The sequence below is a fragment of the Anopheles marshallii genome, chromosome 3 (assembly GCF_943734725.1).
Source record: "Anopheles marshallii chromosome 3, idAnoMarsDA_429_01, whole genome shotgun sequence".
Classification (NCBI taxonomy): domain Eukaryota; kingdom Metazoa; phylum Arthropoda; class Insecta; order Diptera; family Culicidae; genus Anopheles; species Anopheles marshallii.
Window position 1 is genome coordinate 52,516,047 of NC_071327.1, and position 18,660 is coordinate 52,534,706.

General features: G+C 40.2%; 4 protein-coding genes across 4 annotated transcripts; 2 read left to right on the plus strand and 2 right to left on the minus strand.

Moving 5' to 3' along the window:
• Positions 1-2,680: 2,680 nt before the first annotated feature.
• On the minus strand, positions 2,681-3,397 carry LOC128715290 (uncharacterized). Its single transcript, XM_053810171.1, has one exon. It carries the CDS (start codon positions 3,389-3,391, stop codon positions 2,681-2,683), a length of 711 nt encoding a protein of 236 aa, XP_053666146.1. The 5' UTR covers positions 3,392-3,397.
• Positions 3,398-5,331: 1,934 nt separating this feature from the next.
• On the minus strand, positions 5,332-5,709 carry LOC128712794 (uncharacterized). The gene has a single exon (XM_053807667.1). It carries the CDS (start codon positions 5,707-5,709, stop codon positions 5,332-5,334), a length of 378 nt encoding a protein of 125 aa, XP_053663642.1.
• A 1,955-nt stretch (positions 5,710-7,664) lies between these two features.
• Positions 7,665-8,507, plus strand: LOC128715388 (uncharacterized). The gene has a single exon (XM_053810280.1). The coding sequence runs from the start codon at positions 7,665-7,667 to the stop codon at positions 8,505-8,507; it is 843 nt and encodes a 280-aa protein (XP_053666255.1).
• Positions 8,508-10,424: 1,917 nt separating this feature from the next.
• LOC128712795 (uncharacterized) lies at positions 10,425-11,130 on the plus strand. Its single transcript, XM_053807668.1, has 2 exons — positions 10,425-11,016; positions 11,111-11,130. Exons 1-2 carry the CDS (start codon positions 10,425-10,427, stop codon positions 11,128-11,130), a joined length of 612 nt encoding a protein of 203 aa, XP_053663643.1.
• The last annotated feature ends 7,530 nt before the right edge of the window (positions 11,131-18,660 follow it).

An 18,660-nucleotide genomic window follows, 5' to 3' on the forward strand; every position in this document is an offset into this window, starting at 1 on the left:
GCTGGTAATAATAGTGTTTATATTGGAAATAGCAGATAAGTGACACTTTCAATATTTTCAATCCATACTTAATCGTTCATCGGTAATACAAATTTATATCCATGAAATTATAGACCAATCCCATCGTGTGTGACCTGCTCCGCTACAAAAGTATACGACTGGGTTGCTCCTACGCTTCAGTAATGTTGAGGTTCGTAGGAAGGAAGACTCTTGTATTGTAAATCTATATGCCGGTTTCATAAATCTAATTCTTGGTTTACATTGATTGTACGTCAACGATATTTCCTGTGTTCTACTTGACCGTAACTGTTTAATGTATACAGATGATGTTAATTTTTTACAACCTTTGGTGACTGAGTAATCTGTCGGACCTACAAAATGCTCTCAACGTCTTCAGTAAACGGTGTAGTTAATGATAGGTTACCCATATGTGTACAAAATCTGTTTTATTGTATCGTTCTCTCGTGTTCACGTACCTAAGAATGTCAACTACACGCCCAATGACGACATCATACAGAGAAAAGACGAAGTTTTCGATCGAGGTGTTATGCTCGAGGTGCATCTCAATTTCGCACAACACCGCGAAGTCATGATTTCGCGAACAAACATAATATTAGGCATGATATTTTACCTCACCAGAGACTTCAACGACATGTGTTCATTTCGATTTAAGAATACGGATCAGTAGTATCGTGCACATCTGAAACAGAGCATCGAGAGCTTAAAAAGATAAATGACTTGTTACGCTATATGTAAATTACACTGGAATGATTATAGCACACTGTCACTTTACATCAAGAAACATTTCTAAGGCTAGGATTTATAAACACGCGATACGGTGCACATGATTCTATAGACAAGTTAATAATGTATACAACATCTTTGACTTTCACGAACCCCTCTCGTCTTTTAGGGAGATTGCGTTACCGTTGTGTAGGTCCAATTTGACGCTACTACTTAAGCACACTTTACTTGTTAAAGTGTTACAAATGTGTTCCTGCTCATATGCGTTACATGCAGCGCTTCTGAAACAAACCAAGCACACAGTAAAAGTTACACAAAGGTGAAGAAAATTTTGTAAGTGGGCAAAAATGTATTTAGCCTTGCCCAGTTAATTCGTCTACTAGTCGAACATTTTTACGCCTATATGTATGCAATGCGAGGAACATTCATCGCAATATTTTAAACTTGTTTGATATTTTTATAAGAAAACTGACACTGAATTAATGTAGGATTTGTCTGAATCTAATCAAAAACAACACAAATCTTAAGGCAAACTGAACGAAGATGGCTGAACTAGGTAAAGATAAAGCGCAGGGTTTCTATTATAGAGGAGATACGATGTAATGGTTGCACCACGTTTAGAAGCTAGCGAATGTTCAAAGTAATCAATTCTATCGTCCTTAAATGTTTCTATTTATTTTTCGTTTTAATTTTTTTTGTGTTCATCATCTCCAAGAAATCATGCATCTTAACCGCCTTTAACGTCTTGGGCGGAAGTGTATTGGTAGCGGCGTGGGTCTTCACACGGACAGGACCATTCCGAAATCACATCCGGATCTTTCCCCCGTAGGAAGGACCGACTATCAGGCTAAGTGATAAAAAAAAATCTAGTAAACCAGAAATGGCATGCTTGTCCTCGTAGTTCTTTACGCCAAGAAGTATATAAACCACCTGGCGGCCTGAATGTTTTATGACTGATTTTATATATCACTTCATTTCAGAAGTTTATGGGAAAATTTATATTAATATGCTAAATTTATTAATATGCTATCAGAAGCAGATATGGCGATGAAACCTAGTTTCGTGTACTCAAACGTGTATCATCTAAAACTAGTGTACTAAAACAATAGTCACTCGTCGTTTGTGTCGTCTGACTCTCATCGTTTGCATAATAAATACAACTTTTCTTTGATATAAATGTCATGTAGTTATGATCCAGCTGTAAATCGAAATTAATCAATAATTAAAGTGAACAGCGAAATACTTCCCCTAAACAAAATCCTCCCAAGAATCGTGTTACGACTCAACGTTGGATATGAATTGCAATGAAGCGTTCTTTCTCACGCAAACGGATGCACAAAAATAACTAACAAAACCACTTCAAGTGAAAGTTAAAGTAACGTTCGTAGTAGCGAAAGTTAAGATCCCGCGCGTTTCAAAGCTTCAGTTGCACATCATCATCTGAACCAGCGCAACGATATTCCCGCAAACATTTCCACCAGCGTCATGCGTGTGTCGACTGCCATTTGCTGTATTGTGTTGCTGCATTTGATGACACCTTCCGAGGCGATCGACGATGCAGCACAATTGGGTACGAAGCAGCTGATCATCATACATCCAGCCATCGACACACTGACCGGACTATGGAGTGCATTCCAAGGTGAAACAACAACGCGCGGCCCCAGTGTGCAACGTAGACCGATCATCACCAGCACCGAAGTACCGCCAGGACATTATGAAGCTTTGCTGGACCTTTTAGCCAGCCTGATGGAGGCAAACAAGGAGGTGTTCGCCAGTAAAGATATTTCAAGCAAATAATATAAGAGAACTGGATGTGAGACTTCATTGTATTGTTGATTTATTATAAACGGTGTTTTGTGCGTATGATCGTGTTTCCAAAGGTGTTCCTAATAAATAATCCTAGATGTTCGGGTGTGTTTCGCAAGTTTCGTGTTCCCTACTGTTTCGCCTCGGGCAGCTGGTCTAGCGCTTCAATTACGGCGCTTTCCTCGATCGGATCCACAGCTTTGACCTGCGCCTGTGCTGTTTCACTGTCCGTCTGCTTGGACACGTCTAGTTCCCTTCCGTATCGGCGGTTTCCACCTACCGGACGATTCCGCGCATAATAATCGTCGTCATCATCTCCTCCATGACCATACGACTCTGTGGTTGGTCGCCAGCTGGTAGTTTCGGGCTCCGTTGGTCTGTATCCACCTTCATAGTTAGGCCCATATCCTGGACCGTAGCCTGGTGGACCGTACTCACCATACGAACCCCCGCCATAGCCCGGTTTGCCGTACCAGTGCGGCTTGATGCGATCATTCACCTCGTCCATCAGGTTGTGGGCCTGCTTAAGACCGCTGCTCAGTGCACCCATCTTCGTCTCTATCGACTCTCTGTAGCCAGCAAGCTCCTTATCCGAGCATCCTTGCCAGTACGGATCCTCCCTGCCGTCCGCATCGAACTCCTCGCCGTTGAGGCTGTAATGAATCTTGAGCAGGGCACTGCGGATGTCACGCTGGGCACGCAGCAGCTCGCGGATGATTCGACGTTTCTCTTCCGTTGGCAATGAGTTAATGTCGTCGTAGTTCAGGTCACCCCCAAACACCGCTCCACACAACAACACCACGCCAAACAGCGGAAGTAGCAGCTTTCCTGTCAAACCCATCGCAACACTAATGCAGATTGGCAGCGTTAGTGTAGGGTGGGCAAATTAGAACAAAACACGAAAAAGAAAGCCATTAACATGTGTGCTGTATGAAGAATAAAATCGCCAATATGTGCCGTTCGTTGTGAACGTGTCTCACCTCATGCACTCCGTGGTGACAGAGAGTTCTACTAAAGCAATAAGCGTATTGCAGCGTTGTGCATTCGTTTTTATATGGACGTGCATTCGATATGCAACAAATTTCTCCAGGAGAATGTTCTAGCTCCTCCCATCGTCGAAGTTTTTGGTTTGAGGAGAAAGGTGATCTTGAACTTTCACCAATCAGGGTGGAAAATTAGCATGATCGTTGTTTTGGAAAAGAACCTTTACACTCCTTTTTAGCTGAAGCTGAAGTCTCTTTTTGAATTTTTAACTCTCTCCTGTCTCTTTTCGATGTGAGGGTCTGTTTTGATAACACATCGTTTGACAATAACATTGTAATCATCTTATTATGTTGTATATAAAGTTACATAAGTAAGTAAAGGAATGAAGTTACATAATAATGACATAGCAATTCACTATTACTTGTAGCAAACTTAGAAAAATTAAGGTAATGAATAAAAGAGAACTAAAATATGGAGAGGTTACAGAAATAAGACACAGAGAAAAAAATGGAAATTATTAAGAATCATACTGTTCATATGATTTAATAATTGTTTGATAATTGTTATGCCTTATTAGCTCGTTTAATTGAGTGGTTATTTGTTGGACTATTTGTATTTATATTACTGTGATATATATGAAGTAATTATCTTATTTCTAACAGTTTTTTTTATGTGAAGGTCGTTATTATAACATACTTACCATTAATATTAACGAAAAATATTGAATGAATTGATGTAAATAATGTTTTTCAAAGTTGTATAAAATAACAGCTTTGCTGTTCTACGGGATTTGGTTTTGAATGGGATTTGCACTTACACACATTTTAATATTGTTTCCACAACGAAACCGTTATGTCTGATGCATATCACCATTTTAAGTTTCGTTAAAGATATCTAAACAACTTAAGATGTCAAATCAATGTAAATCAATCATTTTTGAACAACTTAATAGGAGTTTGATATCTTCTATCATGTATTGAAACAAAGGTATAGCTTTAGAAATTTAAGTGTATAGTTTTGAAAGAAATTAAGCCAGTTGTAACATCAATTTATAATAAATAATTTTAATAATTACACGTTTCGATTACACGATTTAATTGAGTTCTGATTGTTTCCAAGTAATAATATACTTTTCAATGATATTATTAGATTTAAAGAAGTACTTTCAGAGAGTTTCTTCACTTAGGTTTTGCAACAAGCTACATTCCACTTAAAATTGAGTAAATTTCTTTTATTGTAAAAATAAAAAGGCTATGATAGTACCGGGTTAGTAATATTTAAGACACTATTTAATATGCACAGGTTAATTAACTAATTTCGGAAATAATTTCCTTTGCTATTTCAACTATGAATACTTAATTATTGATAGTTGAATAACGTTAGTTATTGATACTTTTCTTTTTACAGCATATTTACATCCACTACAAATCAATTCTTCATACGGATCTTCTCGTTGGGCTTGTTACGATGTATGTTTGAAAACAAAACAATAACAAAAAATCTCTACATGTAAAATGCATCGGCATTTAATGTCAAACCTACCATTTTACACATTGTAAAATACCTTCCAACTTATTTACTCCATTACTGACACACCATCGCTTTAATAGTTGTATAATTATATTTTTACTTGTGATATAGTTTTCGAAAACATACTCTTTCACACCAAATGCATATTACGTAGATTTATTTTTTAGCATGATTTTCCCTCCTTATAACCATTAACAACCTAAAAGTGAAATACTTAAATTTAAAGGCGAGTCACATCCGTTTCTGTAATTTCGTACAATGGTTCACCTAAACACTTGGTCGTTCACTACGAAGCGCATCCAGGGCAGCCTTTTGTTGGCTTAGCAGTTTGTGCATCTGCGCCATATCGTTGTAATTATATCCACCATGATCTTTATCCTTCCGGTGGTACAATTTCTTGTGCAGGGTTTCGATTTTCTCTCCCAGCGCAGTGAACTCTTCGAGGTAAAGGCGCGTAAACTCATCCACGTCTTCCACCAGCTTCTTGTACGAGTCGTTCGGTTTCGGCTGGTATCCGAAATATGATTTAGCCACCGATTCTGGATCGTTATTCGTAACAGATTCACTAGCTGCTGCCGATGAGACGGACGCAATCAGCAACAGGACAGTGCAGGCTGCTAAAAGAACGAGATGCTTGCAGGACATATTTATAGTTGTTTTATGTTTGTCTTTACAAAGAGATAAAATAAAATATGCACAATTATTAATACATTGCGAAAACACAACCACATCTGCGAAGGTTCCCAAGGATGCCGGAGGTTCTGTACTCACCGGTTGTACGGTACGTGATTCAATAACCCATTCGCATGCGAAGAAAATCTCCTTTATATGAACTTTTCCTTCGGGAGCGTCTAAAGTTTACTCCTCCTACGAATCGATTGACAATACTTTCACCAATCAAATTTGGTTGGTTGGGACTTTCTCCCACAATTCTGGCTGATTCTTTTTAACGATACCTTCTTATAAATGCATGTTCTAACTGTTCTTGTTCAAAAGTTTTGTACAAGAGTTGTGCAGGTTGGTAATGTTTGTAAATAATGTGCAAGATCTAAACATCTTAAATTTGATATAGTTTCTCTTCTTCAATTTGCATAAATGGTATATAAATTAACCACAAGCACTGAGATTAGCTAACCAAAGTATGTAACAAATCAAATATACCTTTTTTAAACATTTATTTACCATTTAAAAATTATTATATTATTATTCATATTAGGGTTTTAAAGATATCTTTTAAACATCATTGTCTGCTTATCAGTTCTATTTGTAATATTTCAAAATAGTGTTTTTCCGGTTTGCTCCTTTGTATTTCGATTTAGGTTTCTTTCTTTTTCTTTATATGACTGAATACATTTCTCTAAAATGTGTGGTCTTCTATTAATTAATTAACTACATTGCTTATTAACTACTTAGTTATATATATCATTAAAATTATATGATTATTATTCTATTACTAACACAAAAATACTTATTTATTTTTGTTCATTACTTTAAGAAGCATAACAGAAATGTGATATTTCGATCCATAATTTGTGTAAAAAGTACAACACGTAGTAATCCGTTCAGTATAACTTATATATTTGTACTGCTTTATTCCTTAGTTGCAAACTTCTACCACAAATATGGTGCATTTTCATAAAATAACCTTTCATAGCTTTGCCACATCGCTTTCTCGTGAAGTTGCTCAAGTTGTCGTACAAGGTGTGCAAAGTCCAGTATCTGCACGTTCAGCCGTTTCGATACCGTTCCCATCAGCCGCTTGTAGTCCTGCTTGTAGTCTTGAAATTCGTCCAGAATGCGAAACTTTTTCGTCTCCACCAGAACGATGGCAATTATCAGCAGGGTGGCAAAATGTGGCCAACCAACGACGGTGCACCGCATTGTCGTATGGTGTGCTCTGGGACAGGTTCTTCGTAATACTGATCGGTTCCAATAAGAAGATCAGTTCATTTATTTTTCAGACCACAGAGCCTCGTTTTGTTCTCCGCTGTTGGAGTTCTGGGGAATTTGTTCTCCGTTGATCAGTGAAAGGTGTAATGTTTTGTGTGCAGCAAGATGTATGAAAACGTTCGGTAAGCCGAGTTTGTAACTGGAAGGAATATCTCTGTTGACTGTTGAATCGTTAAAAGTTCAAAGAGGAGTATTTATGTTACCACATAACATTAATGAGTGATAAGGACCAATTAAGTATCTTAGCAGGATAGATTTACACACATCGAAAGACGTTTGTTTGCGGGAACTCCATGACTGTCAGATCGAACAGTTAGCTCCGCACTTGCACGAAACTCCATCACAAAGAATATTCTTGGATAGCATGCACACTCGCTTATTCGCTGTTCAGTTTGCGAAGAAAGTCGCTCAAAGCAAGTGTGGGAAAGAAATGATGTTTCATCACAAGGCAAAGAAAAAAGAGAACATTCTATGGCACCGGGCACTCCTTACGGAGCCTGTTACTGTAACCGAGCTTTGGAAAGCATCCCAATCCTGTTACCAGCTACCAGAACCGTTGCGTACGTGCTGCAGGTAAGTTGAAGTGCTTCGTTCTTCAGACGGTGGAAGCTCAGTGTTGGAAGTTAAAAAGGAATTTCTCGACAAAAGCAATGAAGACTGGCGTGTCAATATCGCTCCTCAGTTTTGTGTTTGTACTGATACGGCCGGGAATTTGTGAGGGAATAGAAAAAGTGTCCTATCTGCTACAGTACGGACCCGGTGTGCATACGGTATTCGAGCAGGGAAATTCACCCGAAAAGGTTACGGCGAACGTAAAAGATAGAGTAGCACCTTCCACAACGCCGTCGACCTTAACCTCGAAAACTACGACCAACAGTTCGGTCGAAGTGTCTGCAAGCACCACTACAGTGTTACCGCAGCCAACCACAGTGTATCACACCCTAGCCAGTGTTGGTAGCTTACAGCTTCTTTCCGACACAGCTGTAACGGAAAGCGTGCCACACACGACCGGCAACGTGACTCGCGCGATAGTGGGAATGCATTCGACTGAACAAAATAGTGACATAAGTTCTACGATTTTTACCAATGCGCTCACGCCTCCACACCCTCTCAAGCTCGACATCACGAGCGAAGAGAAGAAACGCCCTACCGATGCCGGATCATTGGCCCCGGATGATCGACGACGTAATTCAGTGTCCGGTGCGTGCCGCACCCCAGTATCCGTCCTTCAAAAGCTTCATCCCTTACCGCTACCACCACCGCTGCCCACCTTCGGGGCGATCCTCCGTTCGGATGTGATGGTAAACCTCAAGCCGAAGGAACTGCGCACACTAATGAGCACATACATTGGGCTGATCGAGGCGTACAAGAGCTTCAACCAACAGCAGAAGCGAAATATAGCCCACCTGGAGGAGGAACTGGCGCGCCACGAGCTTATCACGAACAGGGCAAATCGGTTGAGAAACACCAAGGTTGAAATATTAAACAAGTAACCAACAACGACCTGCAAAGACGATGGCAAACAAAATGGAAAAATGGGAAGGAAATAGTAGTTGGTGTTCCCTTTCTTCCCTTCCGATGTGTTTAACGCTTTTACTTTTTATCCGAAAACGATGTCACCTTGCAGGTGATAAGCGCCTCCAGTTGTGAGCGCATAAGGGTGTGCTTTCGCAACAGCATCAAGACGGTAATGTATGTATTTTACGGTTGGTGGTTGGAACCAATGTTTGCACTACCGATCAGATCCTCAGGCGACGATGTGTATCGTGATGGTTAGGGGCTTGGTGTTAATTTAATTTTGTAATCACCTTCACAACGGAGTGAACTCTAATCGTCTCGTCTAAAGCATTCCTACGAGGACGAGTTTTGCTTCTTCTTTCTCTGTGAAGGACTCGTGCGAACGTTCGTTGCGCAATTATGCTGAGCTCCAGCAACAACAACAGAGCGATCTAATAGAATTAGCATGCCCAATCCACCGGTGTTCCAATTCTTGGTGGTCAGTTTTGCAACATATTTGGCACAAATTATTCTTAAAGTTCTTGCTTAAAGTATGTTTGCATGAAGCAAACCCCACTATAAAACGGATATCGATTGGAAAAACTTGTCACTGCTTGGGATAGGTAAAGTATTTTTACTGATAACTTAAGTTTAGAAGACAAACAGACTAATAGAAACACCATACAGTGATTTATTTAAAGCTTGGAGAATCAAAATTATCTAATCGGACCGAATTGCAAAAAAACAACAACTCTACATCGTACCCGGAAATATCTAATATTCTCAACCGGGCAGTTATTTCGAGACATTCATTTATCGGAATCTGGTTTCGTATACTGTACACGAGTTTCACCATTTTCTCTTCTGCATGCGTTGCAGAAGGAACGTTTCGTGTCCAAGAAAGAAAAGAACCTGTTTATCTCATTTACATGCATCATGATCCTCCTATCAGTGGAGCTGCCAGTTTTTTTTTTTGGCAAACCAAAGAAAGTCTGCTAAAACATCTTCTCTTCAAAGCCGGTTCGTTTCGGCAGTTCGTACGGCAAACGGTACCGTCCTCAGAAACACCCCATTTGCGTATTCTTCCGCGTTCCACCAAGAAGAGGGAGAGTGACACATGTTCTCGAACTGCCGAACCAGTTGAAAATCCGTTTAGTAGCAGATTACCTAACGATCGCCTGGTTCTAATTTGTTCCGAAAACGTCCAGGAATGGCAACATATTCTCAGGTGCTTCAACTTCTTTTTTTAGCCATAAACAAATTTCACATCCAACGAATCTCAGAAATTATGGTCAGCTTGAACGATCTCCCGCAAAGAGGAACACGATCCCTACACCAGGAATACCGGGAACCAGGAACAAATGCGACTACTTTCGGCTTTGGTCGGCTGGACAACGTTGGATTTTTTTTTTTGGCAGAAAATGAATCGAAAATGAAAAATTAGCATAAGTCTATTGCCATGGTCCCGTGGGGGTCAGTGCTTTGGTGGGGACTGCGTTCTCCCACCATTCGGTAAGAAACGATGTCTCCGGTATTGCTTAACCGATATGGTCAATGTGATGGTCTTGAAAACGGGTTTGAGATCTCTCATCTGCCGGAGGCTGAATGTCTCGCGACGTGTGTTCTTCTACTCCTTCCTCCATTTTTTGTTATGCCTCTTTATTTTGCGGAGTGGGAAGACATGTTAGATACAGCATTAGATCGGTAAGCAGTAAGGGTGGTGGTAGTGTATTGGTGTGGCCATTGTGGCCAAGAACTGTTCGGGCAGTGCCGCTGGCCGGTTGGTAACAAAAAGACCAACATCCGGCTGGATAGTTGTCAGTCTCGGTACGGTCACGGAACGCGTCTTACACGGTTGTCTAAACAGTGCCTCAGGAAGGATCAGTTCGGTTGTAAGCTATAGCTCGTCCAGAATGAATCGTGTCATTGCGGTGTTGTGTCTGGTGGTTGTGGCGGTATCCTTTAGTGATGCGACGTTTGACCTGCTTCATAAGAAGAAGGAGCTGTTCGAAAAGCTATTCAGCAAAGGCAAGGGTGGTGGACATGGCCAGGCCTATGCTGCACATCCGCCACCACCGCCACCACCACCACCAGTAGCATATCACGCAAGTGTTGCCGTGTCTTACCCTGCACCGGCACCTGCCCCAGTGCACTACTCTGCTCCAGCACCTGCCCCAGTGCACTACGCTGATCCAGCACCTGCTCCAGTTCAGTATTCCGCCCCAGCTCCAGCCCCAGTACAGTACGCTGCCCCAGCTCCAGCTCCAGTTCAGTACGCTGCCCCAGCTCCAGCTCCAGTTCAGTACGCTGCCCCAGCTCCAGCTCCAGTTCAGTACGCTGCCCCAGCTCAAGTGTACAGAGCGCCACCACCACCACCGCCACCAGCTCCTGTGCAATACTCTGCTCCGGCACCAGCTCCCGTACAATACGCTGCTCCGGTTCCCGCACCAGTTTACGGTCCACCAGCCGCAGCACCAGCACCGTACCCGGGATGTGATCATGCAAGTAAGTACACGTGCCAGAGAAAGATTGAAAGAATCAGAGTTCCTGTAGAATATGTATTAACGCACCTGCTGTTATCTATTTCTCTCCTCACTAGGTGGCGTTCGACTTCATTAAGTAGCAATAGGGCAAACAGTGAATAAATTAGTGTACGAGAAGAGGAAAGCATACTACAGAGCGCCTACAGAAGGGGTACATATCTTTCCGTACACGAAGCGTGGGAATAAAGCGTTTATCACTCGAGCGTACAAAACAAGGAATCCTTTCTTCATTTCGACCGTCATCACGTTCGGTTCTCGGTTTGTGAGAGCGGATTGATGGGCAGTCTGCAATCCGGCCAGAGCTGCTGCTGAGCTCTGTGGATACTCATTGGGAGTGTGTTCAAAATGTGCAAGAGAAGCTATAGTAGATTGTTGGTGTATTATTTTTCTACTAGATGGTAAAATGTGACGCATGACAAAACAGAAATAAAGTTACAGATACCGAAAAACGATTTGTAGTATGGTATGTTGTTATCAGACTCATATTAATATTATTCAGAAAGAAGATATTCAGATCATTGATGCAGAATGCATAAAAATCGGTCAAAGATAAAAAAAATAAAATTGATTTAATATAGGATTTTATTTTATTAAATTCTTAAGCGATATTTCCTAAGCGAACCAAATCAATGACAACGACTCGTGATCATAAAATTAACCAAATCAGCCAAAAAATCCACATATCTGCTCAGATTCAGATTGTTCGGAGGTGTGAAAAGTGTCACAATCTGATTGCCACACAACTTACTGATGACAATCGTGTTCTTAAACTTTAAAAAAAATCCACCACCGACCATCGAAGAAGGAGTTGTAATGCTGCATAAATTAGCATCCCGCTTGTACTTGAGGTAAGCGGGAGAAGCATTTATCTTGTTTGACTGTTCGGTGTGATCGATACCTCGTGTGGACATTAAACGACTCCTCTGATGAATGAACTCTTCCAAACGATGATGTAATGGGCCGTGCCGAAACACAAGGGCTTGGCTGTGAGGTTGATAAATAGATAGCTTTAATGGTCGCTTACATTTGTCACCTGAGTAACACGGATGTAGAGATGGGCCTGTCGACGTCTGTGTATGTGAGTTCAAGAATGATAAAAGCAAACGTACGGCTTTTTATGCTAATGAGTGTGCGTGTGCCAATATCGATTGATTTTGGATCTCTTTTAGTCCAGCGTTAAGAGGAAAGATTGCGAAACCGGGACTCATTGTTGTGAAAAATGTCTTGTCTGAGAACACTCACATCCTCATTTCATATCGAGCGATTTTGGTGGAATATTTCCTTGTTGACTTCACCCGGCATAGTTACCTCAGAGGTTCATCTACACCCGGGAGGATCCAGTTCCTTATGTTTGCATTCAGCATGATGTAAAGCCTCAGCGGCACCGATTCATTGACCACTCACGAAAGTGGATACATGCCCGAAGACGCACTGGGCAAACAGGTATATTGATAGGTCAATATTGAACCATACCTTTGAACGAAGTGGACACTAGAAATTGAGCAAATTTTTTACCCCCACACCTTGAACTAAATCAATTGCGGTCGAACAAGCGGATGGAAGCTAGACTATGAAACGGATACGGCTTATGCTAAACGAGTGCTTGGAATGCTGACGGTATGAGGGAGGAGTGGTCTGAGCAACTTTGATCAGCACCGTAACACTCCGTCTCACTGGTAGCAGATCCATTTGGCACACCTTCGACACTTACCAACTCTTTGCCGGATTCGGTCAAGTTTCGCCAACACGTGCGAAATGAGCGTAGCGTAATGACCTAATGCTTGAACGACATCCTCGGGAATACATTCGGGTTCACGACACTGACATTGGCCGCGAAATACAGACATCAATGCATGCCGATAGATTTCTCACACATTCAACTTCATCCGCTGAACAAACGGTCTAGCATGCAGGACCGATTGGCATGCGACAACATCGAAAAAAGGGGAAAAGAAATTAGCATATTCATACGCATTGTCAACCCTGCTTCGAAGTGTGAAGCGACTGACGAAGAATTGGGTATTGCATTGCTAGTCTCGGATTTTTTGGAGCCGGGTTGTGTACGACCTTCATTCCCAATATCTCTACAGACATTTGACACTCCTAACCCGACCTGGTGTGGGCTGTTTAAAACCGAAACCCTCAGTATCTACGATGACCGAGAGCATCGGTAGTATAGTGACCTCGAGAAGAAATAGGCGTCGTGTGGGAAAATGCTGCTTTCTATTCGGTCAGTCAAGGGTGCACAGCATGCATATAAATTTTGGTTTGATGAAGCGAAGGATATCGGTTATCATGTTGCGCAACAGTGAAACATTTCCAGTTTTCTATTCGTTATGGAATGGTGGAAGTTTCATTCTTGAAAACAGAAGCGTTTGACAGGATGGATTTACACGAGCGATACCTCAGGAATTGATCTTCCATATGAGTGTCGCTTTGTTCTTGTTTACGATCGCTTGTCATTGACGTATCCTCTTGGTTTTCATGGTGAACACCTAAATCATAGTATTTATAGAGAACTAGAAGACCATGACTTATGGGGAGCAATTTTGATGTGACAAGCTTATTAATATGAATATTCATGTTCTAAATAGCCGTATAATATCGTGTCCATCAGCGGCACGTGGTGGAACATAATTGTTTTAGAACAGGTGTTTGTTACAGTAGCACGGAAGTAAAAAAAATATCAGGACGGACCGGTGATGTGTGTGGTAGCGGTGACGGTTCCAGCTGAAAGGTTGTCAGACGATGGCTATGTAGTCAAATTTTGTCTAGTAAGCCAGAAACGGTAAGCATAACCTATAAGGTGACTATGCCAAGAAGAAGAACGAGTTGATGAAACAGAAGAAAAGAGGAGAAGAATGACGAATTATAAGATGAAGAAAAAGGAGCCGAAAAAGAAGAATAATAGAATAGGAAATATTTCACATTTACAGTGACGTACAAACGACAAGACAAAACGACAAGACCTTTTTTCACATTAATTAAAATTGTGAAGAGATAAATAAAAACAGTGTTAGAAAGGCTAATTTATAATGCAATTTAACGCCTTTTCATATTTGTTCCAACACCCGATTATAATTTTCCTACCAACACACGACACACCATTGTCCATTCACTTTAGAAAAAAACCTGCTTAATGTATGAAACACGGACGTAGTTTCAGTAATCGAGAAGAATAGCTATATGGTGTGGTGGTAAGAAAACTATAAACAGGTAAGGATAACATTCCTTAGCTAAGCCCAAATTCTAATATAATGTTTTGGTTCTTTTTTAATTTAATTTCATTACCTTTCATCTACTTTATCGGCTAAACCTAGTATATGTTGCATGATAACTTAGATACTAATTTCAAAGGACAAACTAAACAAACAAAAATAATAAAAAATCGTAGTTTGGAGAGGGGAAGACAGGAGTAGTAATGTTTCTGTGTTGTTTATAAAATATTCTTTTTAACGAAAGAACACTTTAACTTTTTAATAAAGAACATTTTAATAAAATATTGAAAATAAAAATATAATCATAAAAAATACAAAAAAAATCTTAAAGAAAGCGTTACAAACATCGTGAAAAATATTGCTGTAGTGTCCGCTATTGTAAGTGTTAAAATATATTTAGCGTAATTTAGCGTGTAAAAAATAAAGTTATATGTTACTCGTTATTCATCGCAGATAGGATGTTAAAAAACAGTTTTTGTTTGTTTAGGATCTTTTTTTTTTAAATAAGCATGTTACCAACAAATATATTGTAAAAAACAGTCATAACCATACCTCGAACATTTCACGGGGTTTTTCGTACACATGAGTTTTTCTGGTCAATTATTTTCAGTTTCAATTATCAGTATGTAGATTTCATTAGCTTTAATAGTTCATTTTAGTAACAAATTAACAGAATGTTACTTGACCAGCTTTACATTAGTAAAGCATAAAACTTGCAGCGAAACTCAAATATTTTGCGGCGAAAACCAAACCAAAGGGAACAGCTTTCGTTGAGCTTTTTCGCCGTACGTTACAAGCGTTACGCACGGAATGCTTTGAAATGCTTTAAAAAATCGTTAAAATTAACGATGTGAAGAATGCTGACGTTATTCGAATGGATCAGAGATATCAAATTTGAAAGGGGAATAACATTATACGTGTCTTACGGATGGATTTTAAAACCACTGTAAGTTAGTAGTAAGTGTGTTAGGTAGTAGTAGTATTAAACAGTGTAAATGGATAATGTAAATATAATTTCTAAACCAACATGCATTAATTTTAATGTAATTTAATCTAACATCGTTGCGTTTCTAAAACGGATTTTTAGTTTTGTTCAAATAACATTATTTTTAAACATATCTTACACGTAAAAGAGACTATTTCGAATAAGAGGCGATTTCCAGCTGCATTTTGTAGCAGTTTTACATGGCGGAAGAAAGTTTAACTCCAAGTGAATTCGAGAATATTTAAAGTAATCAAATTTATAATAATGGAAAAAAAGATATCGAAAAGAAAACTAAGCAAAATAATAATGATAATGAGGAAAATTATCAGTACAAGAAAATAACAAAGGTTTTTGGCAAAGATAGCATTCACGCAATGAAGTTAAAAAATGTAACATGTTTTTTGTATGAATAGTAAAGAAAAAAAGCTCTGTATTATGGTCAATTTGATCACATGAAATTAAAATTTATAATATAAGTAGGTTAAAATTTTGTAACAAACACAATTTAAGGTGATTTAAAAATAATCCATGAACTTGCTTTGTTCGTCTAGCGGTCACTAGCGATCAGCAGAATAATTGTGTTTCCCCTGTACATCAAGCACAACATATATCCGCATTAAGCTACTGTCTCACATTAACATTAATTTAGCCTAACAAGTGATGTCCTAATTTCTTCGCCAAAAAGGTCATGTAATAATGAAAGAAAACGCACATTTTGAGTGCCCGATCCCGCTACAAACCAACCAAAAGTGTAGGGTGACATAGAATGGGAGCATGAATCATTCATCCCTGGTGCACGTTTAGCCCATAACAATCCACGCCCAGAAAAAGGTCAGCTAAAGATTATTTTCTTGCCCCACTACTGTCGCTGACAATCGAATATCATTAGCACATTTTCACACGCTTATCGAGACGCATCTGTCCGAAGGTGTTTGTCGCGACACACGTTACACCACCTTCATTTCTCGGTCACTCCAATTTCCCGCGTTTTCCTTCAGTGTGCCGAATCCGCTTAAGATAGCGGGTGGAAAATATTTTAAAAACGGTGTGAAGAGAAACAATGAAAACGCATAAGACTCAGTGTTGTACAGCTACATTTTATTTGCTTCCCGGACACGATTTATCACTTATCAAACTAATTCAGTCACGTTTGGTTGGGATTTTGGAAGAGAACGTTATTTTCTTTCCTTCGTTGTTAGATGCGAGACACACCTGGAGTTTCAGAGTTACAGCAATGACCACGCTTCCAGCGCCACCATATCCCAATCGATGGCCGTCTTCTCGGTGGGTCGTCGTCGGCGCTTCTTGCGCCTCTTACGATTCGTCTTGTGCATGTACGGATGGCGCACCGGGTCGTCCACCTCGACGGACACAGTCTTGATCGGTGTACAGAACACAGCTTCCGGTGCAAGTGGTACCGCCTTCAGCGCTGGCGACGGCGTGACCAGCTGCATCAAGATGGGTGGATCTTTCGCACCGACGATCGTTGTGTCACTGATCCCGAGCAGCCATTGGAAGCGGACCCAAAGGTATCGGAATGTAGATAGAACTCCATTGATAAGATCCGGTATGCTGATCTCGATGGGGAAAAGTAACCGTCCCACACCAGGGTAAGGGATCAGATCCGATGCACGTGAAGCACTTCGCACGATCAGCTCTGTTCCACTGGGCGGGTTTTTGGGAAACGATTGATAGGCAACGGTCACTGAGCATGCGGTGAGTAGCATAAACCATCCCAGACCACACAAATGCATTCTGCTGTCACTGTTATGTTGCTGGGACGTTGATGTTTCGAAGGAGTTACAGTTTTCTTTTCCCAATCACTTTTGCTTTCGATTGTTTCTTTCATTGATGTCACTTTCGTTTACTCTCTGCTTCTGCCTCGTTTGCAGCTATTTTTCGGCAGATCAAGCCCGGATGGACTTGTTTGGCGAGTTTCACCGGCACACGCACACAGCACAGTTGGCTTTCATCTGTGTGGCTTTTCCCTGAGCATTTCTGTTTGAGCTTTCTTCTTCACTGCCCAAATAGCAGCACTAAAACTTTTTCCCTTGTCTTTATCAAACCGAGTGACAGGGTCCGGTTTCTTTGGTTTGATGCGTTACGCAACAATCACTAACACACACACACACACAAACATTCATACACGTACACCAACAGCCACATGCACTTCACTCAAAGATAGTTCGAATCCATGATCGAACTCGAAGAAATGCGATTAATTCGGTTAGGCTTGTGTTGATCTTTCACCGCGCGCTAAACTGTTCCGATCGAAGCATCCGTATAGGTTGGCGGCTGGCACACGACTGAATGCACATTCCGGCGGTCCAGTCCGGTTCGGTATCGGATGATCGAATGTGTGGCCAGCTGGTCAAATGGTGCGTTCCCCTTCTTTTCGGGAACAGGGAAGCGATGAGCCGTCCGCTGTGCAACGCCTTCCCACTTTCTGGAGTATTATCGCTCCCGGTGGCGTTGGTGGCCAGATGGGGAATGAATTTATGTTTCGTTTCTTCTTTTTGATGTATTACAAGAAGCCAGAAGCTTATGGGGGTTTGTGGAATGGAATGGCTTATGGTTGAGGAATGAAAGATTTTTTCCTGCAAGCATAAGGTAGGCAGGTTATTTAAGAGCTTCAACAGTGGATGCAAAAGAATGAAATTTATGTATTTTGTTTGTTTTGCTTTTTTCTATTATGACTACACATCGCCGTATTATCAAAATGAAATATAGTTCAACTTACAAGGGTTTCCCATCTCTAAAGCATGTAAAAATAGGGAAAAAGAACAAAAAACGCACGAAAAGAAAACAAACGAAAGTATTTTTTTGATTTACACAAACACAAAAAAGGTATGAAAAACAAATAAGATAATAAATGCATTAAGCAAAGATGGTTACACTATAAATGATAAAGGCGATAAAGGTTTAGTTTAGCTCAAAACCGAAGCTAAAGCTTTTACAGGATGATGGATCATTCAAATGTTTAGAAGTTCTGACAAGTTTACTGAGAAGATAAGTTAAAATAAAATTATTTCGATTAGAACATATTAACGCTTAGAGCACATTTATACACTGTACAAACAAATCATTGAAATTGATAAAGTGTAGTGTAGTTGTGAAACGTTCGATTTTGTTGTATTTTTTATAATTTGTTCTTATATTTGCTGTTTTTGATAATTGATTTGCGATGTATCATTTAACTTCAGATTCTTGAATTTACGTGTAGGTTTAGAGGAGATAGCTCGTTTTGTAAATAAAAACTTATGTGACTCTATTCAAAAATAAGTTTAGGGAAAAAAATGAATTAAATAATACGCGAAAAAACGTAATACGAAAACGCTGTTACGTAGTATTTGTGCCTTAGTAGGAAAAATCATAAAAAATTTGAGCTATAAACAATTATTCA

Bases quoted from the DNA above. Each gene is read 5' to 3' on its own strand.
- LOC128715290 (XM_053810171.1), bottom strand. From the start codon at position 3,391: ATGGGTTTGACAGGAAAGCTGCTACTTCCGCTGTTTGGCGTGGTGTTG.
- LOC128712794 (XM_053807667.1), bottom strand. From the start codon at position 5,709: ATGTCCTGCAAGCATCTCGTTCTTTTAGCAGCCTGCACTGTCCTGTTG.
- LOC128715388 (XM_053810280.1), top strand. From the start codon at position 7,665: ATGAAGACTGGCGTGTCAATATCGCTCCTCAGTTTTGTGTTTGTACTG.
- LOC128712795 (XM_053807668.1), top strand. From the start codon at position 10,425: ATGAATCGTGTCATTGCGGTGTTGTGTCTGGTGGTTGTGGCGGTATCC. The intron at 11,017-11,110 runs GTAAGTACACGT...TCTCCTCACTAG, and splicing joins CCCGGGATGTGATCATGCAA to GTGGCGTTCGACTTCATTAA.